The sequence below is a fragment of the Phallusia mammillata genome, chromosome 1 (assembly GCF_965637545.1).
Source record: "Phallusia mammillata chromosome 1, kaPhaMamm4.hap1.1, whole genome shotgun sequence".
Classification (NCBI taxonomy): domain Eukaryota; kingdom Metazoa; phylum Chordata; class Ascidiacea; order Phlebobranchia; family Ascidiidae; genus Phallusia; species Phallusia mammillata.
Genome location: NC_137252.1, coordinates 5,522,153 through 5,547,520, shown reverse-complemented (window position 1 = coordinate 5,547,520; position 25,368 = coordinate 5,522,153). Strand labels below are relative to the sequence as shown.

The window sequence follows — 25,368 nt, the reverse complement described above, 5'->3', positions numbered from 1 at the left end:
CTGGCTGAGAGAAGTGTCCAGACAACGAAACAACAGCTTAAAACAGCTCACGTTTTAACTACTTAAAACTTTTAGGCTGTTTCTTTTACTCATACAAATATTATAGTTCATACACTTATTATAACTGGACCTAGTGGTAGGCGGGAACTTGGCCGAATGGCCTGGCGCGCCTGATCCATATACAAAACCTGATCGGGATTCGTCCCCGGGAGTATCCTGGGTTCGAACCCCGTGAACGACAAAGGACAATTTTCAGTTCTCGGACTGCCGCCTGATTGTCGAAAAATACAATGAAAAATACAAGACCTAGTGGTAAAATCACACAATCCAGAAACTCAAACCTGTTCAATACCGGTTTCGACTGGCCATGTTTTTGTGGGCTCGGTAGAAGCAGCATTTACAAATGTACACAAATGGAAAATGAACGAACAGGTAAGCCAGTTGCACGTAACGCTAAAAATTAACATTTCAAATCTCTACACATGTTTGTAAATCTTTTCTGTCGTAAAACAGAATAGAGGGGAAGGGCTGTTTAAAAAAGACTTGAATTTCCCACAGTGCATGGTTACTCGCTAGAAGCAATTAAATTCTTTCTTGTGTGCAAACTGGAACGATCTTTCAATTTCTTTATCTTTTCGTAGATGGTCTGTGGGATATTGGTGTAGATCAGTGGTTCCCTACCTTTTTGATCTTACGGCACCCTATCAATGAGATAAATAGTTTGCAGCAACCTGGCAAAGCTGGATCAATTTTTTGAGGTTCCTGTATTTCAAATAACCGTATGAAATAAGGAGCCGGGAATAACTGCGATACGCGAAACTTGATTTAGCCAACTTTATATTCCTTCTATTCGTGTAGATGGTATGTGGGATGTTAATGTAGATTATTGGATTAAGTGAGTTGTTGATGGGGAGAAGGACGATCGCTGAAACTGCGTATGCGTCTGGGGTCAAAATGTGACCTGACATGCTCATGAAAGTCATGATGCAAATCGGAAACCAACAACAGAAGTCAGTTGCTATGAGAACCGTGATTTTCTTCTGCATGCTCTTGATCTGATGGTTCTTCGCTTTCACCTACGCTCATTTGTGGGATTTCATGTAAATCATCACATACGCGGTGGCGATGTACAAAAGTGTGACAAAGTTAAACGTAATCACAATTAATTATTTTATGTTGGCATTTAATTCCTCGCTACTGATGACAAAAAATATGTTTGACAGAACATTTACCTCTATACTTGCGTTTGCCATGAAAGTGCAGTGTGCTGTTACCTATTAGGAAGTTATCAAGATTATTGATTGATGCTATCCTTGTGAAGTCTCATATCAATTTTAAAACTGTTCTAGTTTGGCTGGCTAATTCCGCATGCTGTGACTGTGAATGTTAAAACAACCCAGTGTGTGTACTTTAGTTTTAAAAAAAAGCTTTCGCGTTTAAAATAATTTGCCATGCTCTTCAATGTGTTTAATTTTTTAATGCATCAAAGTAAATTTTAAACACGGTTTGCAAAACTGCAGCTGTGTCACGTTCTACCTTAATTTCGAGATTTTGTTATTGGGCCTACTTTTCTTCTGTACTAAACATTTAACTTTTATCTATTAGTATTTTTTAAGCTGTGTTTGAAATAATACCGTACACTCAGAGTAAATTAACTTTCAAATCAACCCATCTCGTAAGAACACCCCACACACATTTATTAACAAGCGGCCATTCAAAATATTGTGAACATGGTATTATGTTTGATGTTTGAAAACGACAACAAAGTGCCGATTGGTGTGACATTGTTTCAAATTAACTACACAACAGGAGAAGAAGAAAGGATTTTTTTGCATGCTGACTAATTTTGGAAGTTTATTTAACTATCATCGACATACAGTTGGATGAGAGGACGTTCTGCGTGATGTTTTGTGTTGATCGTGCTGTCTAAATCAGACCTTCGAGCTTTTTGAATTTCCCGTAGCGCATGGTTGCCCTTCGCTATAAGCAACTAAATTAGAGTTCATCCTTCTAGGCAAACTGACACGATCTATTAATTTCTTTACATTCATATAGATGGTTTGTGGGAGGTTGGTGTAGATTATCGGGTTAAGTGAGCTGTTGATGGGAAGAAGGACGATCGCTGAAACTGTGTAGGAGTCTGGGGTCAAAATGTGACCTGACATGCTCATGAAAGTCATGATGCAAATCGGCAACCAACAACAAAAGTCGGTTGCTATGAGAACCGCGATTTTCTTCTGCATGCTCTTGATCTGATGGTTCTTCGCTTTCACCAACCCTCTTTCGCGGGATTTTATATAAATCATCACATACGCGGTGGCGATGTACAAAAGTGCGACGAAGTTAAACGTAATCACGATTGATGACATCACATTGACGCTTGTATCCTCTTTGCTGATGCGAAACAGGCGAGGAATGCAAACACTACTGCTGCTGTAATAACCGAAATAATTGTCCCACATGGGCACCACATAGCTGTGACTTGACCTTAAATACTCGGCAAGGTCAACCCAGTCATATGACGTCACTTGTGGTTGAGATTTGTTTTCGAGGGCACCGATGCGTAACGCGAACTGCCTGACGTCAGCGAGTGAAACTTTGTCAGTGTGAAAATAAGGACTTGGTGTGATTTGAGCGCTTGTGATCATATCGGATGAGAGGAAGCGGGAGAGTGGAAGCAAAGCGATGAAAAAGGAAATGAGCCAGATGAGGCAGATCCACATCATAACGATTCGTGCTCTGACGCTCCGCGAGTTGAAGGGATTGAAGACGCTGTAGAGTCGATATGAAGTGATACAAACCAGGGTAAGGACCGATGTTTCACTTGAAACTACAGTCATGACACCAACGGCGTTGCACAAGTCGCTTGATCTCCATGCTTTATCAAACAGACAGTAGATGCCTGAAAACTCAACCGCTTTAATCCCGATCACGAGCAGAACAATCCCCATCAGCAAATCCGACACCGCAAGATTAAATATCAATACACGATTTATTAATCCCAACTTGACACGTGTTTTATCGCTAGTCAACCGATGAAAGTAAAGTGCCGTCTTCATTATGACTGCCAGGTTGCCAAACAACGCGAAGACAGCCATGAACCAGACGAGGATCTCCAGGGCGCGGACTTTTATCATTTGTTCGTTGGATGCAAGTGCGTCGTTTTGCAAGTAGTTTGGAGGACATTCGTCCGAGGAATCGCTGCAGTCAGAAACACCGTCGAGGACTTTGGTCGTTGGAACAAACAGAGGTTTTTTGTTGCCGCAGTAGAAGTGTGAGGTGGTCGAGCAGTTCACTTCATCAGTCGAGTTTACACAGTCGGACACGAGGTCGCAGGTTTTCTCTACTGGAATGCTGATACGATCGCGAAAACCTGCATATGGTGACAGATTCATGCAAATGGACTTGGTTAATCTTAGACTTTTTGTGGCACAACAAAAACGATGCTCAAAAGATTTGCACCCCAAATAATAAAGCTTCCCACATCGGGATTTCTGACCCTGCAAAGTGTCAAAGCTCGAGTGTAGTTTAATACGTATTGATTTTTCGTTTTTGCTCATTACTGTTTCAATTTATTATCTCACTTTCAAACGCAATGTTGAAGTGAAGAAATGTTAGTACGTTAGAATTACAAGTTTTGAAAGACATGTTTTGACAACTGAGGTTTAGTTTTTTGCTCTAAATGTGTGACTATTAAAACGATGTTTTGCTGACGATGTTAAGAAAAGTGTACGAAGTTAAAAAACAAAAAACTTTTTTGCCTTCTCCAGAATAAATCTTAGGTACACAAACTTTAAATATTACCTTGAAGTATAGAGCTCACTTTGCCGGCGTTGCACTTAAACTGGTTAGGGCAATTTGTTTCGTCGTATCCTTCTCTGCATTCGTCTATCCCGTTGCAAACCGATTTACCGAAGATTAGGTCCAACAACGGAGTGCACTTTCTCAATTCAACCCATACTTGCAGACCTCCAGTCATACTTTTAGGAACTGGAAACTGGAAATCATAAACAAATACACACCATGATCACTGTGCGTGCTTTGTCTTATACAAGTGGCAAAAGGCAACAAAGTATATAGTTAAATCAGGAAAAGGGTGCAACGCAAAACCGAAATTATTGAACTCCTGGAATCAGAATAGAAATAATAACCATTTGATGTTGCAAATGAGATTTTTTGAGATTATAAAACTTACGTGATGACTGGCAATTTGGTCGCATATCGGAAGTCGGTTGCTGCAGTTTGCTCTTTCGCTGCATTCGTCCTCAAACACAGAACATTCAACAATACCATCACACCTGCAAAGTACAAAGCACACAAGATTTTATCTTGCATTTTTGTTTTGTCATCGAATCTAAAACTATAAAGTTTTGCAAAATATATTTTGTAAGAGCCAAAATTGTACCGCAGTGATTTTTTTTTCTGAAGTTGTATTTCCGATTTACTGTTTTGCGCTAATACTTTTAATTCGAAGACTTGATCTTACCTTTTAGCTTGAACTGGAGCAAAAGAGTTAACAAGGTCCTTGTTTATAACAAGTGTAGCAAAAGTTCGTACTTCAGAATTAATGACGTTGCATTGAAAATCAGGAATATTTCTGATGCTGCTCTGTTTGGTCTGTTTCCCACAATTCAGCTCGTCAAGCTTCGTGATTGGACAATCTACTCTACCGTCACAAACTTGCGACTTGGCAATACAAACGTTTTCAGAACCGCATTTAACTTGTCCTTGACTACAGAAAATGCAGGGTGAGCTTCCAGGGACTCCGTAGCAAACATTATCACACAGATATCTTGACGAAGCCGATGCTGGGACACTCTGTGCGCAAAGGCATTCGTCTGTGACATCTGGACAGTCGAAAATTCCGTCACACAACTGTTTTGGTGAGATGATGATGTCAGAATACAGACAGCGGTGACAATTGAAAGTTCCGTTTACGAAACATAAGTCGGATGAGTCTTGGCAGTTTGGATATTCGTCTGTTAACGACCATTGTGGAATTACGCAGTATTCAAGGCGATTGTCAAGCCCTGCGATCTGCTTGTTACATTTAAAACCGGTAACTTGTCTAACATCCTCGGTACTTCCTGGACAATCTGAGTATTCATCACACGAGTAAGTCCGGACAACGCAAGTGCCAGGATCATTTGGGCAGCGAATCATCCTCGGCTCGTTACAGCTCTCAATCTCATCGCTGCAGTCACCGCAGTGATCCATGCCGTCGCACAACAAGTAGTTGGGAATGCATCGCTTGCTGTTGTTGCAACGGAACTCTCCCTCCACACAAGTGTCGCTCATTGTCAACGGAACTTCGTCACTTCCGTCTTTGCAGTTCACGAATGTGTTGCCTCGCCACGAGCGAGGAATACAACGACCGTTGTCGCTGCATTGGAACTCTTTGTCTGGACTGCATTTGAGAGCTTGCTTCTCATCAGAAGCATTGGGACAATCGTTAAATCCATCTAATACTCGATATCTTGCCAAGCATCTCCCATTTGACTCACATCGAAACTCAGTGACATTGTGACAACTTGTCAACTTGTCAACTTCATCCCGTCCATTTGTGCAGTCATTTACGCCGTCCAGAACCCATTCTCTTGGAATGCATTGCAGGGGAGCAGTGTTGTTTTTGCAACAAGAGAATTCTGAGATATCGCACGAGGCGAGACTCATTTCTTCGTCACTTCCGTCCTTCACTATCATCGTGTCACAGTCACGCTTTCCGTTTTGCACCAGCCAACGTGGAATACAAATCCTGCTTCGCTTGCATGTGAACTCTATAACAAACAAACGTCAATGATCGAGTCATATCAGTCGTTTTGGTTTGCTCCTGATGGAAAATGGAGTCGCCCAATTTATTGACACAATATTTTTCCAGACGCGAGTGTTGACTGTGAATAACTTTTAATGTGTTTTGCTCTCATCTTACCTGAATCATTCCTGCATGGTAAAACCAAGATTTCGTTAAGTTTGCAGCTTTCCGGTGTGTTAACCAGATGCCGAGGTACGCACTTTTGTGAAAAGCGGCAGACGATTTCATCGTCGTTGCATTTGAGGGAATCTTTGGACAAATAATGATAGTGAGTGAAATTATTATAAAGTGATTCATTTGATAAGTTTTCTGAAAACCGGTTACAAACTTTCATATTTGATTTTTTTGCAGCATAAAGTTTTGCTGTTGTGTGGCACTTGTATGACAAAGAAACACTGCAAGCGATACAAAACCATCCCAATGTCTTTGCATTTAATGTTCATGCACTTGTGCAGATATGCCACATCAACAATTCAAAACAAATCACGAACCCATGTACTCATCGCTTTTGTTAGTTCCCGGACAATCTGGGTGATAATCGTGAACCATGTACCGCGGAATACACAAGTTGGATCCAACGCAGCGATGGTATCCGTCCTCCTCTCTGCAGAGTGACTTACCAGGAGCGTTGCTTGCTACAAAACAAATGTTCGCCTGTGGAGTGATAAGACGTTGGGACTTTTGTACGTTTGTCGCCAAAAATGTGTTTTCAGACCCTCGTCTAATGTACCGTGGTTAGCTGTTAATATATTTAAAACCTGCTGTAGCTCTTACCTTGTTTCATACAAATACAGCATAGATATAGTAGGATCCCAACTTTGGCCATTATTATACTCGAGCAGCACTCAATCTGCGAAAATTTAAATACATGACATCAAACCGTCGGTAACAAAGTTGACACAAAGTTGGTGAGAACAATTTGGTCACCGACTTGACTTTGCATTATGCGATAAAACATTGATGAAAATCGTTCCGATCTGATTTGCATTTTAGCCAATATGATGAGAAATCAGTGACTTCATTATTGCACCTGACTCGATTTAAAACTTTGCATAGAAACCGATTATTGTTTTAAATCAAATGAGGAAACGCAACCGAAATACTGCTGTAAGTCAACAGAAATAAATCTTTGGTCTTGTTCCTGATGAAAGCGACCTGTATATGACGTCGAAACGTCTGCTTATATAAATCCCTAACGTTTAGCGCATTTCGAACATCTGCAATAGTCAGGAAATTTACAGTTATATTTCTCGAGGTAGCCATCAAAATATAATCAACTTCGATTCACTAGCTCACTGCTCAAACAGAAACTCAAAACAACTTCTTTAAACCTATATCAACAAAAATATACGAAACTAAACACACAACGAGTTCAAACTTCCTTAGATCTGACAATGGGGCGTGAAACGTGATCTGACCTTGATAATATTAATCTCACGAAGCTTTAAATTCACAAAGAATTTGTGCAGTTTTCTTTAGTTTCCCTTCAAGTGTTGGATGTTTATTCGTGACGCAACGAAGTTTGCTTGGTTTCATAGCTTAAGTCGATTTGATAAAATGTTTTTCTCGTCCCTTTTGTTCAGCAAAACAGAAAAAATATTTATTTGATCCCCCACGTGTCTTTGACCACAACGCTTCTCGAAGTCAGCAATTCAAACCGGTTCTAAGTATGGTTACAGTGCACGTCTTGAATTGGCGCACCTGCAAGCCAGAGGACAGATTTGTGTTTTTAAGCTTATTGAAACAGTCAATAAAAGACTTTTAAAACCGTATTGTTAGCTAGCACTTTGTGCCTTTTTATGATACCACAAATAATCTTAAAATGTAAACGGAAATAAGGATACTTTACAATCGCCTATTTGCCTTACAACTTACAAGATGAGAGATAAAATAACTAAAGTCTTACCAATGATAAAGCCAAATTAAACAAGAATATCGTTTTTCGGTCTGTGGCCCAAATGTCTACCTATAGTAGCGATTCGTGGCTCACCACATGCTGCAAATCTTTCTTTTCAAAATTTGAAATTACATGATCTTTTAAAGAAGTAAATCCAAACCTTATGTAACTTTTGCTACATAATTATTGTTTACAAATAATATGTTTCTCAAAACAAAGCTCATAATATCTACAATACAACAAACCAGTAGAATCTGTTCAAATGGCTCTGTGGCCCATTGAAAATGTCTTAGTGGCCTAGTACTGGGCCATGGCCCACAGTTTGGGAACCACTGCCCTACGGTGTTGCGATTGTATGATGCCACAAAGTTACTCTGTAATCAGTTATTGCAAAAGAGGTGCTGAGTCAGTTTCTACATCCATTCCGAATTCATGACAAGTTTAGTACTGTCCTTCTCCACCGATTTTTTTAGTAGTAATTTTGTATTTGGCTTTTGTATGAAATAAATCATACACCCTAAAAAAATCTACAAAAAAAATCTTAAATCTACAACACAAGTGCAAGAGTACTACCTGAACAGACCCAGCTTCGAAATCCAAATAATGATGTCATAAGCTACACATATTTCATTTTAACTACAAGTCATGTACACGATATATTCACAAGCACAGCTATACCTCACAATCAAGTTACTACAGTACATACAAGTTATTATAGTTTTATGTCACAGTAGTAGACGGTCGCAAAGTTAGAGTTTGAACTCGGCCCGAAATCCAAACGTATGAGCCAGTTTAGGCGCAAAACTAAGAATTACCAGTGAAATTGCGTGAAATTGCGACACAGCGTGGCCAAGTGTAAAGCCAGCCCCGAATCAAGCCCGTTTTGTTCAAGAGCAAATACGAATCTGACCGGAAAAATTGGCCTGATTTACGACCATGATTAATATATTTCCAAATACTAAATTATCAAATACCAAGTAAAAACGTTTACTAAGACATCAATATTCGATTTTTTCATCCCACCCACGTCGTTGTTTTTCTTAATTTGCTTTCCTATTATAGGTCAATTAGCCTTTATTTTGGCATCGATCTCCTTTTCCAGTCCTTCTTGACGGTGGATCGTTCCACAAACATTACAGTGTAGTAATCGCTTAGTTTGGGCTGCATTGGAGAAAAGAGTTCCCATACACCGCTGGTAAAATGCTCCACAAATTTTCCACTTCTTTTTGCTTTGAACTTTGATCGTATGTCAACAAACCTTCCCTTCAATGTTTGTTCATCGGCTCGTATCACATGTTGTTCTCCACACAACCTACAAGTAAAGACCGCGACGCCACTGTCCTCACAAGGCAGGTCGTGAAAAAGTGGAATTGTTTCCTGTAAAGTTTGAAGGTGATCGTGCGGCTGTTGTTCCACAGCGCTACACAATGAACAGCCATAACTGCATGGAGTAGATGATCCTACAGACACATCACTATCATTAAGTGCCACAGTTGTGCTTAGTTTATGTGCCAAATGATCGTTGCATAATAGAATTAGTATATGACAGGGATCAAAAAACAGCTTACGTCGTAACGGTATATGTATGTCCTGAAAAATAAAATAATGAAGGGTACCGAAATAGGAAACAGTGCATGACATCATAAACAAAAATAACAATGTCGGTACTGGCACATTATAATTGTTTACATCCTGCCATTATTTAAATAATTGCTTCTCATCGGAGGTTATCAGACATACACTTTTATTCGCGTAAAAATCTTTTTTGCCTCTTGTTCTGTGTTTCTTGGGTCTAAGTAAAAAAGATTGGGTTCGCTGTGATTTGTCTATCTGTATTCAACATTAAAATTTTAGTCTATAATAGATTTGTGCAAATCAGCAAATTTAGTCAATAATAGATTCGATTTTTTTTTCGTTTATTAATTGACGATATTAACCTTCTTCGGCTGATTCCTAACACTGTATCAAGTACTGAAGTTACTTTTTTCTTGATCCCGTTTTATCCAGTCATCCAAGGCAGAACGCATTACGTGTTTACTATTCATCTGTTGTACAGAAAAGTTGTTTTGGTGTAAAAAATTGGTGTAACCTATTAGCCTCTATATTAATCTGTAAGTTTAGTAAATTCAAATTGGTGGGACCTTGCAGTACCAAATCCGTTAAAGTTTAAAACAACCTATAATACAAATGTCGGTATGTCAGTAAGTCAAATCATATGTCGTTCTAATCCCTACAAAATCGGGAAGCAAAAACAAATTCGTGTACTGAAACTAACAGATTGCTTACACAAAGTGGTTTCCACTTAAAATAAACTCGCACATCCGCGAAATCAAGATCACCGAAGCTATTGTAGTCATTGCCCTCACAAACCTCCTCAATTGGCGACAAGACTTCAATGCGGTTGTCACTTTGGCCTAATAGAACAGTATTGTAAAAACGTTATGACACTTAAAAATAAAAAAGTGTGAATTTAACAAATTATTTCATCTCATTGCAATCTCTATTTGACCGAATTAGTATTAATTTATTCCTTTTGATTGCCGTTGCAATCAGCTCAATGAATTTTTTTCAATTAGCAGGTTCAAAATAGTATGCTTGTATTTGTTTATTTTGTACACACTTCAAGTAATAATTATGCACAATGTAACAGATAATTAAGTTTTTAGAGATATTTTTGTTGTGCTGTGAAATACAACATGTACATGTTTTTCTTCAACCACATTTTAATTATTTCTCAACCAAAATGTGCTAAGTCATGGTGCTTTCAGTTTGATGTCGGGTATTTTAGCACAAACTATATGTTGGCCTTGTTTTACAATAGGGACAGTTAAAGTCAAGACAGCTTCATTGGTAGTTCTAGAAAAGGGTGGTTTATTCCAAAATTACATTCATTGTAATGATGTTTTAAATATTCAAACATAAAAATAAGTTTTTTATATCGTGACCTCACGAACACTGTACAACATTGTGACCCAATATTTTTTATAATTATGTTTCGTGTACTTTGTTTTTTGATTGATCACTGTCTTGTACTTTTCTTTCGTGTAATTTCCGTCTGTGGCACATTTGTAGCACTCAATTCCTTTGCCTGTTGAGGTGCATGAGTCGTGTTAACCCAGAAATGCTGTTTTGCTAGTCAGGTACTTAAACCCAAAAAGTCTTGCAAGTTAGCTGCCAAAAAAGATGCTTTTTGCAAAGAATATTTTCCTGTTGTTGACAATTGTTGCTTAGCCTTGTACACATGTAGGTGTTTAGCACGAAGTTCAGTTTTAACTTTGCTAATTAACTGTATGTGTGTCACGTACGTCAATAAATTCAATCTCACACATTCTTGAATTGCAGTTTTGAAAGACCTCATTATCTTTTTTATGAGTTTTTTTATGTAACGTTCCACACTTTTGTTGTTCACCAAATCACAAATATATTGCTACCTTATTTCGTCTCATTAAAATGTAATACTAACGATTATAATCCATTATATCGTATAAAATCTGAACCACAATCCTTGGTAACATTAGTTTTTCAACGTTTTTAAGAACTCCCTAAATGATTTTAATTGCCAAAATACCAAACTTTGCTACATCACCGAACTATTAAACTCAAGCACGCTTAAGTCGAAATTCCAAAGTGAAAAAATAAAACTTGTTAATTAAATAAAAGAGAATGGTGCACATGTATGACTGAGAAAGAATAGCGTCAAAACAAAACGAAGTCTCAAAAAACATTGCCATTCAAATTCGGGAATAATATACATTAACGACAATTACTATTACGTAAAAAAACACATTATAAACTCTATCAAGCTCGTGAATAAAAAACTACAAATTATGCCCTTGACGCCGAACAAATTACTAACTTTTCAATCGTAATGCAAATCAGTTCAAACGAAACAACTAACGTCAAGTCGTAATAACCTAATGTTGCTTAAAAAACAGTAAAGTACGTTTGTAAATCAAATTCTAAACAACAAAAGGTAAAAAACTTTAACAACTTGAGCTTCCATTACGAACTGTCGCAATGTTTATCAACAGTTTATTGCAATTAAATCATAATTTTATGACAGACGATAACAAAGATAAAAATACATTTCAAAATCCGTATTAAAAGCATCAATATAAAACTGTCATTACAGTATTATGCTCACATGGCGTAACGAACACGTCATGGGCAAGGAAACGTTTAAATGTTTTCCTCAAAACTTTCGAGAGGAATTGGATCTGGATCTCTCTCTGGTCCGTACCAGTAAAGCTTGTACCGCTCAGGATAATTTGTGCCTTTTCCGCAGAACGTGCGTCTTACATCTGGACTCACGATGACGTAGATAATGAAGACAAAAACTCCTTGTAAGCCGATTAACGTCATAGTGACGTAGATATCAGCCAGAGTGACTTCAATGTTGTGAATTCCTAAAAAGAAAAAAACAATGTGTAAACTTATGCCCTAAACGTAACTGCAGTATTAAAGTAATATTGGGAAATAAAACACGATGTTTTACTCATTAAATGCTGCATTACAGCAGATAAACCAAGCAAAAGCTAAGTTTGTGACGCACCAACCTGGTATAAAGTACTTGATCCACGGCACCAGCAAAGCAAAGCACGTCATCACGTATTCCACCAACATCCGGAACACGTGATCATTATCTACGTCATAAACTGTCATGGCGTCATAGGTGGTTGCCTGGTGAGCTGCGTCCGGGGAGTTTGGCTTTGCTCGGGAAGCAAAGGCGCCGATCAGAATTGCCAGCAAGAAACAAGCGATAAAGATAATTGCTATGGGAACGGTTACCCCGGCAACAAGGGCAATGGAATCGTGATTGATCCAGCAACGCTCGTATCCGTACTCGCTCATCGAGATGTAATCGACTTGTGGAAGCGCGACGGCAATTGTGACGCCAGCTATGATAAGGGGAATTCCCAAACATACAGCGAGCTGAATTTGAAGGAGGCGACCCGGGTTTTGACGTTTGAATCGAAGAGATCGAGGATTCAAGTTGGCGAGGATCGTCGCTCCATCGGCCAGAGCCAGAAGGCCTGACACAAAAAATATTACAGTCCCAAATGCTAAGTAATTTGATAAAATTGTGCATGTTCGACTATACCGGATATGCAAGTTATGTTTAGTCGAGCAATAAATGGTTGATAATTTTAAACTTACCGGTGGTCATCATAAAGTAATGGCAGAAAAATGCGACCACTTCACACTGTGTTCTTCCTTTTGTTGCCAGTCCTTCGAACAAGAGAACAATGTGCAAAAGAAAGAGGGCACAGACAAGGCTTATTTGCACTGCAATTCGGTCACACTCCACCTGTACACTGAACTTGAGAAGTGCCATCCACGTGAGAAAGAGAACGACAAGACCTACTACTAATCCACCGAAGAAAATTACCTAAAATAATGCATGTTGTTGTTGCTTTTAATTACAAACACATTTTCTGGGTTGTTTTTTTGAGGCAGATTGACCCAAAAACTAGGGATAAAAAACACAAAATAATTTAAGTACATTTGAACGCTTCGACTTACACTGATTCCATCGGGTCTGACTTGTGCGACGATTTGTGGAGCCACAGTGAAGAAACCAGGTTGATCACACGAACAAGTCACCATCCCGTAAACTGACTGTCCCATGCAACCATCGCGTGTGAAACGACTGGCATTATAATCCAGACGTAAGCAGATGAACTGAAACGACGATATCTTGTACCACGATCTGTAAACGTCGAACAACTTTCGTGGTGCTTCTTTCTCCAACGTCGAGTCAACTGCAAACCAAGTTACATTTTATTGACACAACAACAACAAGCTTTATGGCTCGACATGGGCCGGCATTTCTTATGATTGTTGGATGTTACAAAAATCGTCTTTATACAGCAATGTTATAACAATTTAATTTTAATTTGCTCATTAGCGACTCTATAGAACAGTAAGGTTGGTTTGTAATGTGTGTGCGTAAAATTGTGTATGTGGATAAACGTCAAGTCGGTATTTTAATCAGAAGAGTCTCTCACATAGCAGACAGCTAACACTGACTGGCTGTGACAAATATTTCCGCTCTAAGCGTCCTGATATTTTGTAACATGATCCCGCATGCCGTTAACGACAACAGCAGATTACTATGCTGCGAAGCTAATTAACGACATCTACTTTGGTGTATAATGAAAACTGTTAGACTTACCTGTCACGTTTACACTGAATTTTACATTGACGTGGATTGGGGATCCATCAAGCAACTTGTATGCTTGAATTCCTAGGTAAGGTGCGGCGGTGCTTGGATGAATCGATGTGTGGTTTGCAATCTGCCAGAAGGAGCTGGTTGTGTCGCGAAAAACGTAGAACGGTCGCAGCTTGCTAAGCTCAAATATGAACTGCTTGAAAACAAACACAATAAGAGAAGGTGATCTCTTCCCACGACACTCAATGCTACTGAATTCTAATAGCTGAGTTGATCCATTAAGATTGGTGGTAAAAATGTGATTGACTTCAGGGATTTGTCCGAATTCCATTTCAGCGATGCCAGGGACCGATAACTTGGTTGTTGTGTTGCCAGCGTTGTTGATGGTCAAGTTCACTACAAACTCGTCAAACTGTTTCAAGTTTGCTAGCAACTCTGCGTTTGATTGTGTCACATTCGGCAAAACGAATCCACCAAGAACCTCGTTTATCGTGTCTTGAAGTTCTACACAATTTACATACTTAACACTTGTGGTTCGACAAACCGTAGAGCAACCTGTACTTAGCAAAGTAACAAAAACAGTTACCTTCCTGCTGCGCGGTCTGTTTTTTCTCGTTTGTACTGACTTCAGTTGGGGTGGGGCTAATTGGAAAGAGGGATTGAGTAGATGGGTCCTTAGTTAGATTTGGATTTACGGCTGGGGTAGTTGAAGATATAATTGGGGTGCAGTTATGCCCAGGTGGGACAGTTGCGTTGACCCTGTGGTTAAGATATTGGGTTTGGGAAGCTCCAGACGTAGATACTGTGGCGGGTGAAGTTGTGGCCATGGTAGTGGCCTCATCAAAACAATTTGCTGAAAATAAAAAATTTCACACAGTTCAGGTGTATTCACAATTTTTAACTTCGTAAAAGATTCAAAAAATATTCATGTCCCGTTGTTAATTTAACTAAACATTTTTAATGCTAATAATTAAAAGAGAGGTTCAATAATATGCAAATTCTTAACTGTATTAACTCCGCTGTTTGTTTCATCACATTGCCCGCAATAAGATATAAAATAGACTATATTTTTGGGACGAGTTCACGCGGATCAATGATTTAGAATCACTGTTATGCACACTATTATAGAAAACGACGCTAAAATTATTATTGCACATGCTAGTGAGAAAGTGTTTGTGGGCATTACCTAAAGTATCTGTTACATGAGTATTAAATGATGACAGTTTTTCTTATTTATTACATACCTGCATCGTTGCACGGTAACACAGTGAACTCTATAGCAGCTGTAAGCAAAGTAATGTCAGTGAAAAACGCACTTTCTCATATTGCACTATTCTTTACATTTACTTTTTGCTGTTCTCAAATAACATAACTGAAGGGCAACTTTGACTTTACATTAATTTTTTGACCGTGAAATATTTTAACTTGCTCAACTATTCGACTAAAAAAATCAGAGAAGACTGTTGCATACGTAGTAACAAGGACACTTACTTTGTCCGTTCTTTACTATGGCATCAACTTCAAATCTGTGGTAGAGGTTATGGTTCACTTGTTTCCAATTTTCAATGTTTTTGATTTTGCAATCGCTGCCCCCGGCATACGCTAAAAACACCACAAATGAGGTTTGTAATTTATTCGTCACCTGTGGTGGTACATTAACATATATCCGCATAAAATTTCTGTGATAATCAACTATAATGTTAGGTTAAAGACACACATCTAGGTTATTTTGGGGGTATCATTGAATAGAAGATATGTATTTTGCTACAGTATTTTACTGATAATGATCAAATGAAAAAACACTGCATTCTGTTTCGCACGCTCACCCAAACGATTCTCTGTTGCTTCGTGGCAAGTTCCTTTCACATATGTGTAGCAGCATTCGCCGTTCTTTACTGCAGTCCAAAATTAATCTTATTTAATAAATCTTATTAATATAAGTCACAAGATAAAAACATCAATAATAAGGAACAAAAATAGAAACACAACAAAACAAATTGACGAAAACATTGAAATAAAAACAAAACACAACTGCCGCTTTCAAATTGGTTTGACAAGCAACGTTTGACATGCTGACCAAACAGCGAGTTACGTCTTATCTTTGTCAGGTGCACGTCAAAGCTTTAGACACAAAGGCTTTTATTTGATGTTTTATCTTGTGGTTTTTATAAGAACTAAAGATGCCATTAAGCGAAATATATATATGTTCCAAGATATTTATCGTCAGATTTCGTTATTAAGAAAATAATTTCCATTCTTAGTACAACACTTAGAATGCCACTTTATTCTGAATTTTCAAATCATATTTTACCTAAAACTGTTATAGCTGTCTTTGTCTTATCTGAAAAACAAATTCCATTATAATGCACGTCCACAAAATCACACTTTGTAGCAAATTGTCGACTTTTAAGAATATTGGGTTGCTATTTTTGTGTTTATTTATTTTCGAAAATTGGTGAATGATTCCGATCAACAGTTAGCTATACGTTTATTTAAAAAATTGTTTGTGTTACCATGCAAATGGTTTCAGTGTTTTTCAACGAGTTAATGTCACGTTTTTTTTAGTCGAGTATCAACAACAAACACCATCTTCGTGCTTTTCAAATAATAATACAGGAATACGCAGTATACTTTGTTGATTCACTTTATTATTTTCTGTCTTGTAACAATACGGTTTCATAGGACATCGGCTGAATAAATTTGATCTAACTATACGCCACGCATTTCCAGCATACAAACAACTTACCTCCATCAATAAGTTTCAAAGTATTATGAGCACAGAATCGGGGTGATTGAATTGATGCATTCAGTGATGTCATGTTGCCAGTAAAGCATGTCCGAGTCCCTGCACATACGTTAAGTTTTAAATGTCAATAAATTCCCCAAATCCGGGGATCAAAATAACTATTGAAGTTGCAAAATTCGGAGTCATTTCATTGCGTTGAAATATCGAAAACAAAAGTTTTATTTTATCTGCAGTTATTGAATGATTTTTCAGCCAGATTTAAACAAAATTAATGGTAGCAGTATATTTTCGCAAGCCAGAAAACAACAAAACTGTGTTGCAACAAACATTCAGCAGAACAGCCTTTGATGATGGAGAGACACAAAATAACACAGCAAACCCAAAATCGTCGATCCATCCTTGTTACAATCACAGTTGATTTTGATTTAAAGCACACTATATAGAAATACTAGCCTAGCTGTTTCGTTTATAGGCAAAAGAAACATTTGTATCAACTTCAATGCCTAATCACCATTATCTCGCCATCACAACATTTACTGAAATGTAACACAAGACTACAAACAAACACTAAAATCCAACTGACTATATATTCAATCAGAGACAACATTTAATTAAACTAACACCTGCACAAACAACGAGGAATAATTCTTTGCCACATAACAGACACAGCTAAATATCATTCCATACAGCTCAATCTATTTAATTATCACACATAACCAGTTTAATTTGAACGGAACAAGCTCAGTATTTCTTGCGTTATGACAGGATGCAGTGTACGATAAGAGGTAGGAAAGGTTAATTACAGTTGTCAATTATTTGCGTCGTTTTGATTCCATAGAGTATCAATGACTACTACGTCATGGCAATGTGGATTTGTAAGGACTTATTTGCGGTCCTAATTCAATGTCGTCAACAACTGCTTCAATAGCAATATACATTTTAAACTTAAAATGGTGTTCAAAAAATGTATATGTGGTATGGTCCTAAGACCAGTGCGGCGGTTTTTGTATTTAATTACTTATACTTCTGGTCCCTTGCTGTGGACTACACGGAGTGACTATACCTTTAAGATTGCAGCGTATTTTTTTGTAATAATACTGGTGTGACTATACCTTTACGATTGCAGCGTATTTTTTTGTAATAATACTGGTGTGACTATACCTTTAAGATTGCAGGGTATTTTTTTTATAATAATGGTGATGTTTTTATCATCGTATTTATGGAAGCAGGAAACACCGTATGTTTATAAGTACACACAATTTCTAAATTTGTACATTTAGTTATTTTCATAATTTTTACGGCATCTGTAGCCTTTAACTACTTGGAACTTTTGGGCTGTTCCATTTACTCATACAAATATCATAATCGATGCACTTATTATAATTGGACCTAGTGGTAAAATCACACAATCCAGAAACTCAAACTTGTTCAATAGCGGTTTCGACTGGTCATGTTTTTGTGGGCTCAGTACAAGCGGCATTTACAAATGTACATAAATGAAAAATAAACAAACAGGTAAGTCAGTTGTACCTAACGCTGAAAATTGACATTTCAAATCACTACACATGTTGTAAATCTTTTCTGTCGTAAACCAGTATAGAGGGGAAGTGCTGTTTAAATAAGAGTGTCGAACTTTTTAAATTCCCTGCAGCGCATGGTTGCTCTTCACTAGAAGCAATTAAATTCTTTCTTGTGGGCAAACTGGCACGATCTTTCAATTTCTTTATCTTTCAGTAGATGGTCTGTTGGGTGTTGGTGCAGATCAGTGGTTCCCTACCTTTTTGACCTTACGGCACCCTATCAATGAGATAAATAGTTTGCGGCACCCTGGCAAAGCTGGATCAATGTTTTGAGGTTCCTGTATTTCAAATAACTGTATGAAATACGGAGTCGAAAATAACTGCGAGACGCGAAACTTAATTTAGCCAACTTTATATTCCTTACATTCGTGTAGATGGTATGTGGGATGTTAATGTGGATTGTTGGATTAAGTGAGTTTTTGATGGGAAGAAGGACGATCGCTGAAACTGCGTAAGAGCCTGGAGTCAAAATGTGACCTGACATGCTCATGAAAGTAATGATGCAAATCGGCAGCCAACAACAGAAGTCGGTTGCTATGAAAAACGTGATTTTCTTCTGCATGCTCTTGATCTTATGGTTGTTCGCTTTCACCTACGCTCCTTTGTGGGATTTCAGTAAATCATCACATACGCGGTGGCGATGTACAAAAGTGCGACAAAGTTAATCGTAATCACAATTAATGATTTTATGTTGGCATTTAATTCCTCGCTACTGATGACAAAAAATATGTTTGACAGAACATTTACCTCTTTACGTACGTTTGCCATGAAAGTGCAGTGTGCTGTTACCTATTAGGAAGTTATCTAGGTTATTGATTGATGCTATCCATGTGAAGTCTCATATCAATTTTAAAACTCTTCTAGTTTGGCTGGCTAATTCCGCATGCTGTGACTGTGAATGTTAAAACAACCCAGTGTGTGCACTTTAGTTTTTAAAAAAAGCTTTCGCGTTTAAAATCATTTGCCATGCTCTTCCTTGTGTTTAATTTTGTGCTGCATCAAGTTAAATTTTAACCACGGTTTGCAAAACTGCAGCTGTGTCACGTTCTACCTTAATTTCGAGATTATGCTATTAGGCCTACTTTTCTTCTGTATTAAAGATTTAACTTTTATCTATTAGTATTTTTTAAGCAGTGTTTGAAATAATACCGTACACTCAGAGTAAACTAACTTTCAAATCAACCCATCTCGTAAGAACACTCCACACACATTTATTAACAAGCGGCCATTCAAAATATTGTGAACATGGTATTATGTTTGATTTTTGAAAAAGACAACAAAGTGCCGATTGGTGTGACATTGTTTTAAATTAACTACACAACAGGAGAAGAAGAAAGGATTTTTTTGCATGCTAACTAATTTTGGAAGTTTATTTTACTATCATCGACAAACAGTCGGATGAGAGGAGGTTCGGTGTGATGTTTTATGTTGATCGTGCTGTTTAAATCAGACTTTCGAGCTTTTTGAATTTCCCGTAGCGCATGGTTGCCCTTCGCTGGAAGCAACTAAATTAGAGTTCTTCCTTGTAGGCAAACTGGCACGATCTATTAATTTTTTTACATTCATATAGATGGTTTGTGGAATGTTGGTGTAGATTATCGGGTTGAGTGAGCTGTTGATGGGAAGAAGGACGATCGCTGAAACTGCGTAAGAGTCTGGGGTCAAAATGTGACCTGACATGCTCATGAAAGTCATGATACAAATCGGCAACCAACAACAGAAGTCGGTTGCTATGAGGACCGTGATTTTCTTCTGCATTTTCTTGATCTGATAGTTGTTCGCTTTCACCAACCCTCTATCGCGGGATTTCATGTAAATCATCACATACGCGGTGGCGATGTACAAAAGTGCGACGAAGTTAAACGTTATCACGATTGATGACATCACATTTACGTTTGATTCCTCTTTGCTGATGCGGAACAGGCGAGGAATACAAACACTACTGCTGCTGTAATAACCGAAATAGTTGTCCCACGTGAGCGCCAAAGAGCTGTGACTCGACTTTAAAAAGTCAGCAAGGTCAACCCAGTCATATGACATGACCTGTGGTTGAGTTTTGTTTTCGAGGGCACCGATGCGTAACGCGAACTGCCTGACGTCAGCGATTGAGACTTTGTCAGTATGAAAATACGGACTTGGCGTGATTTGAGCGCTGGTGATCATATCGGATGAGAGGACGCGGGAGAGTGGAAGTAAAGCGATAAGGAAGGAAATGAGCCAGATGATGCAGATCCACATCATAACGATTCGTGCTCTGACGCTCCGCGAGTTGAAGGGATTGAAGACGCTGTAGAGTCGATATGAAGTGATACAAACCAGGGTAAGGACCGATGTTTCACTTGAAACTACAGTCAAGACACCAATGGCGTTGCACAAGTCGCTTGATCTCCACACTTTGTCAAACAGACAGTAGATGCCTGAAAACTCAATGGCTTTAATCCCGATCACCAGCAGAACGATCCCCATCAGCAAATCCGACACCGCAAGATTAAATATCAATACACGATTTATTAATCCCAACTTGATACGCGTTTTGTTGCTAGTTAACCGATGGAAGTAAAGTGCCGTCTTCATCATGACTGCCAGGTTGCCAAACAACGCGAAGACAGCCATGAACCAGACAAGAATCTCCAGGGCGCGGACTTTGATCATTTGTTCGTTGGATGCAAGTGCGTCGTTTTGCAGGTAGGTTGGAGGACATTCGTCCGAGGAATCGCTGCAGTCAGAAACACCGTCGAGGACTTTGGTCGTTGGGACAAACATAGGTTTTTTGTTGCCGCAGTAGAAGTGTGAGGTGGTCGAGCAGTTCACTTCATCAGTCGAGTTCGCGCAATCGGACACGAGATCGCAGGTTTTGTCTACTGGAATGCTGATGCGATTGCGAAAACCTGCATATGGTGACAGATTAATGCAAATGGACTTGGTTAATCTTAGACTTTTTGTGGCGCATCAAAAACGAAGGTTAAATGATTTGCACCCCAAATAATAAAGCTTCCCACATCGGGATTTCTGACCCTGCAATGTCTCAAAGCTTGAGTGTAGTACGTATTTATTTTTTTCGATTTTGCTCATTACTGTTTCAATTTATTATCTCACTTTCAAACGCAATGTTGAAGTGAAGAAATGTTAGTACGTTAGAATTACTCGCAGACAAGTTTTGAAAGACATGTTTTGACAACTGAGGTTTAGTTTTTTGCTCTAAATGTGTGACCATTAAAAAAATGTTTTGCTGACGATGTTAAGAAAAGCGTTGCTAACGAAGTTAATAAATAAAAAAACTTTCTTGCCTTCTCCAGAATAAATCTTAGGTACACAAACGTTAAATATTACCTTGAAGTATAGAGTTCACTTTGCCGGCGTTGCACTTAAACTGGTTGGGACAATTTGTTTCGTCGTATCCTTCTCTGCATTCGTCTATCCCGTTGCAAACCGATTTACCAAAGATTACGTCCACCAACGGAGTGCACCTTCTCAATTCAAACCATATTTGCTGACCTCCAATCATACTTGCAGGAACTTGAAACTGGAAATCATAAACAAATACACACCGTGATCACTGTGCGTGCTTTGTCTTTACAAGTGACAAAAGACAACAAAGTACTGAGTCAAATTAGGAAAAGGGTGCAACGCAAAACCGAAATAATTGAACTCCTGGAGTTAGAATCGAAATAATAACCATCTGATATTGCAAATAAGATTTTTTGAGATTATAAAACCTACGTCAAAACTGGCAATTTGGTCGCATATCGGAAGTCGGTTGCTGCAGTTTGCTCTTTCGCTGCATTCATCCTCAAACACAGAACATTCAACAATACCATCACACCTGTAAAGTACAAAGCACACAAGATTTTATCTTGCATTTTCGTTTTGTCATCGAATCTAAAACTGTAAAGTTTTGCAAAATATATTTTGTAAGAGCCAAAATTGTACCGCAGTGAATTTTTTATTTTTTTTCTGAAGTTGTATTTCCGATTTACTGTTTTGCGCAAAAAAACTTTTAATTCGAAGACTTGATCTTACCTTTTAGCTTGAACTGGAGCAAAAGAGTTAACAAGGTCCTTGTTTATAACAAGTGTAGCAAAAGTTCGTGCTTCAGAATTAATGCCGTTGCATTGAAAATCAGGAATATTTCTGATGCTGCTCTGTTTGGTCTGTTTCCCACAATTCAGCTCGTCAAGCTTCGTGATTGGACAATCTACTCTACCGTCACAAACTTGCGACTTGGCAATACAAACGTTTTCAGAACCGCATTTAACTTGTCCTTGACTACAGAAAATGCAGGGTGAGCTTCCAGGGACTCCGTAGCAAACATTATCACACAGATATCTTGACGAAGCCGATGCTGGGACACTCTGTGCGCAAAGGCATTCGTCTGTGACATCTGGACAGTCGAAAATTCCGTCACACAACTGTTTTGGTGAGATGATGATGTCAGAATACAGACAGCGGTGACAAGTGAAAGTTCCGTTTACGAAACATAAGTCGGATGAGTCTTGGCAGTTTGGATATTCGTCTGTTAACGACCATTGTGGAATTACGCAGTATTCAAGGCGATTGTCAAGTCCAGCGATCTGCTTGTTACATTTAAAACCGGTAACTTGTCTAACATCCTCGGTACTTCCTGGACAATCTGAGTATTCATCACACGAGTAAGTCCGGACAACGCAAGTGCCAGGATCATTTGGGCAGCGAATCATCCTCGGCTCGTTACAGCTCTCAATCTCATCGCTGCAGTCACCGCAGTGATCCATGCCGTCGCACAACAAGTAGTTGGGAATACATCGCTTGCTGTTGTTGCAACGGAACTCTCCCTCCACACAAGTGTCGCTCATTGTCAACGGAACTTCGTCACTTCCGTCTTTGCAGTTCACGAATGTGTTGCCTCGCCACGAGCGAGGAATACAACGACCGTTGTCGCTGCATTGGAACTCTTTGTCTGGACTGCATTTGAGAGCTTGCTTCTCATCAGAAGCATTGGGACAATCGTTAAAACCATCTAATACTCGATATCTTGCCAAGCATCTCCCATTTGACTCACATCGAAACTCAGTGACATTGTGACAACTTGTCAACTTGTCAACTTCATCCCGTCCATTTGTGCAGTCATTTACGCCGTCCAGAACCCATTCTCTTGGAATGCATTGCAGGGGAGCAGTGTTGTTTTTGAAACAAGAGAATTCTGAGATATCGCACGAGGCGAGACTCATTTCTTCGTCACTTCCGTCCTTCACTACCATCGTGTCACAGTCACGCTTTCCGTTTTGCACCAGCCAACGTAGAATACAAATCCTGCTTCGCTTGCATGTGAACTCTATAACAAACAAACGTCAGTGATCGAGTCATATCAGTCGTTTTGGTTTGCTCCTGATGGAAAATGGAGTCGCCCAATTTATTGACACAATATTTTTCCAGACGCGAGTGTTGACTGTGAATAACTTTTAATGTGTTTTGCTCTCATCTTACCTGAATCATTCCTGCATGGTAAAACCAATATTTCGTTAAGTTTGCAGCTTTCCGGTGTGTTAACCAGATGCCGAGGTACGCACTTTTGTGAAAAACGGCAGACGATTTCATCGTCGTTGCATTTGAGGGAATCTTTGGACAAATAATGATAGTGTGTGAAATTATTATAAAGTGATTCATTTGATAAGTTTTCTGAAAACCGGTTACAAACTTTCATATTTGATTTTTTTGCAGCATAAAGTTTTGCTGTTGTGTGGCACTTGTATGACAAAGAAACACTGCAAGCGATGCAAAACCATCCCAATGTCTTTGCATTTAATGTTCATGCACTTGTGCAGATATGCCACATCAACAATTCAAAACAAATCACGAACCCATGTACTCATCGCTTTTGTTAGTTCCCGGACAATCTGGGTGATAATCGTGAACCATGTACCGCGGAATACACAAGTTGGATCCAACGCAGCGATGGTAGCCGTCCTCCTCTCTGCAGAGTGACTTACCAGGAGCGTTGCTTACTACAAAACAAATGTTCGCTTGTGGAGTTGTAAGACGTTGGGACTTTTGTACGTTCTTCGCGCAAAAATGTGTTGTCAGACCCTCGTCTAATGTACCGTGGTTAGCTGTTAATATATTTGAAACCCTGCTGTGGTTCTTACCTTGTTTCATACAAATACAGCATAGATATAGCAGGATCCCAACTTTGGCCATTATTATACTCGAGCAGCACTCAATCTGCGAAAATTTAAATACATGACATCAAACCGTCGGTAACAAAGTTGACACAAAGTTGGTGAGAACAATTTGGTCACCGACTTGACTTTGCATTATGCGATAAAACATTGATGAAAATCGTTCCGATCTGATTTGCATTTTAGCCAATATGATGAGAAATCAGTGAGTTCATTATTGCACCGAACTCGATTTAAAACTTTGCATAGAAACCGATTATTGCTTTAAATTAAATGAGGAAACGCAACCGAAATACAGCTGTAAGTCAAAAGAAATAAATCATTGATCTTGTTCCACGCGCATTCACTGTTATTTACCCTGATGAACGCAACCTGTATATGACGTCGAAACGTCGGCTTATATAAATCCCTAACGTTTAGCGCATTTCTAACATCTGCAATAGACTGGAAATTTACAGTTATATTTCTCGAGGTAGCCGTCAAAATATAATCAACTTCGATTCACTAGCTCACTGCTCAAACAGAAACTCACCTATTTCAACAAAAATATACGAAACTAGACACACGACGAGTTCAAACTTCCTTAGATCTGACAATGGGGCGTGAAACGTGATCTGACGTTGATAATATTAATGTCACGAAGTTTCAGATTCACAAAGAATTTGTGCAGTTTTCTTTAGTTTCCCTTAAACCGTTGGATGTTTATTCGTGATGCAACGAAGCTTGCTTGGTTTCATAGCTTAAGTCGATTTGAGAAAATGTTTTCCTCGTCCCTTTGCGTTCAGCAAAATAGAAAAAAATATTTACTTGATCCACCATGTGCCTCTGACCACAACACTTCTCGTATTTAGCAATTTAAACCGGTTCGAAGTAAGGTTACAGTGCACGTCTTGAATTGGCACACCTGCAAGCCAGAGGACAGCTTTGTGTTTTTAAACTGACTGAAACAGTCAATAAAAGACGTGCAAAACCGAATTGTTAGCCAGCACTTTGTGCCTGTTTATGA

At 38.7% G+C, this 25,368-nt stretch overlaps 3 protein-coding genes across 3 annotated transcripts; all 3 read right to left on the bottom strand.

Moving 5' to 3' along the window:
- Positions 1-1,931: 1,931 nt before the first annotated feature.
- LOC145219347 (uncharacterized) lies at positions 1,932-6,638 on the bottom strand. The gene is made up of 7 exons (XM_080086753.1): positions 6,587-6,638; positions 6,304-6,447; positions 5,930-6,061; positions 4,487-5,777; positions 4,196-4,298; positions 3,805-3,997; positions 1,932-3,373 (listed from the first exon to the last, which is right to left on the bottom strand). The coding sequence occupies exons 1-7, from the start codon at positions 6,636-6,638 to the stop codon at positions 1,932-1,934; spliced, it is 3,357 nt and encodes a 1,118-aa protein (XP_079942879.1).
- A 5,247-nt stretch (positions 6,639-11,885) lies between these two features.
- Positions 11,886-12,594, bottom strand: LOC145208882 (uncharacterized). The gene is made up of 2 exons (XM_080079129.1): positions 12,266-12,594; positions 11,886-12,115 (listed from the first exon to the last, which is right to left on the bottom strand). Exons 1-2 carry the CDS (start codon positions 12,558-12,560, stop codon positions 11,889-11,891), a joined length of 522 nt encoding a protein of 173 aa, XP_079935255.1. The 5' UTR covers positions 12,561-12,594; the 3' UTR covers positions 11,886-11,888.
- A 7,059-nt stretch (positions 12,595-19,653) lies between these two features.
- LOC145219251 (uncharacterized) lies at positions 19,654-24,381 on the bottom strand. The gene is made up of 7 exons (XM_080086663.1): positions 24,330-24,381; positions 24,045-24,188; positions 23,671-23,802; positions 22,228-23,518; positions 21,928-22,030; positions 21,538-21,730; positions 19,654-21,095 (listed from the first exon to the last, which is right to left on the bottom strand). The coding sequence occupies exons 1-7, from the start codon at positions 24,379-24,381 to the stop codon at positions 19,654-19,656; spliced, it is 3,357 nt and encodes a 1,118-aa protein (XP_079942789.1).
- Between the last annotated feature and the right edge of the window lie 987 nt (positions 24,382-25,368).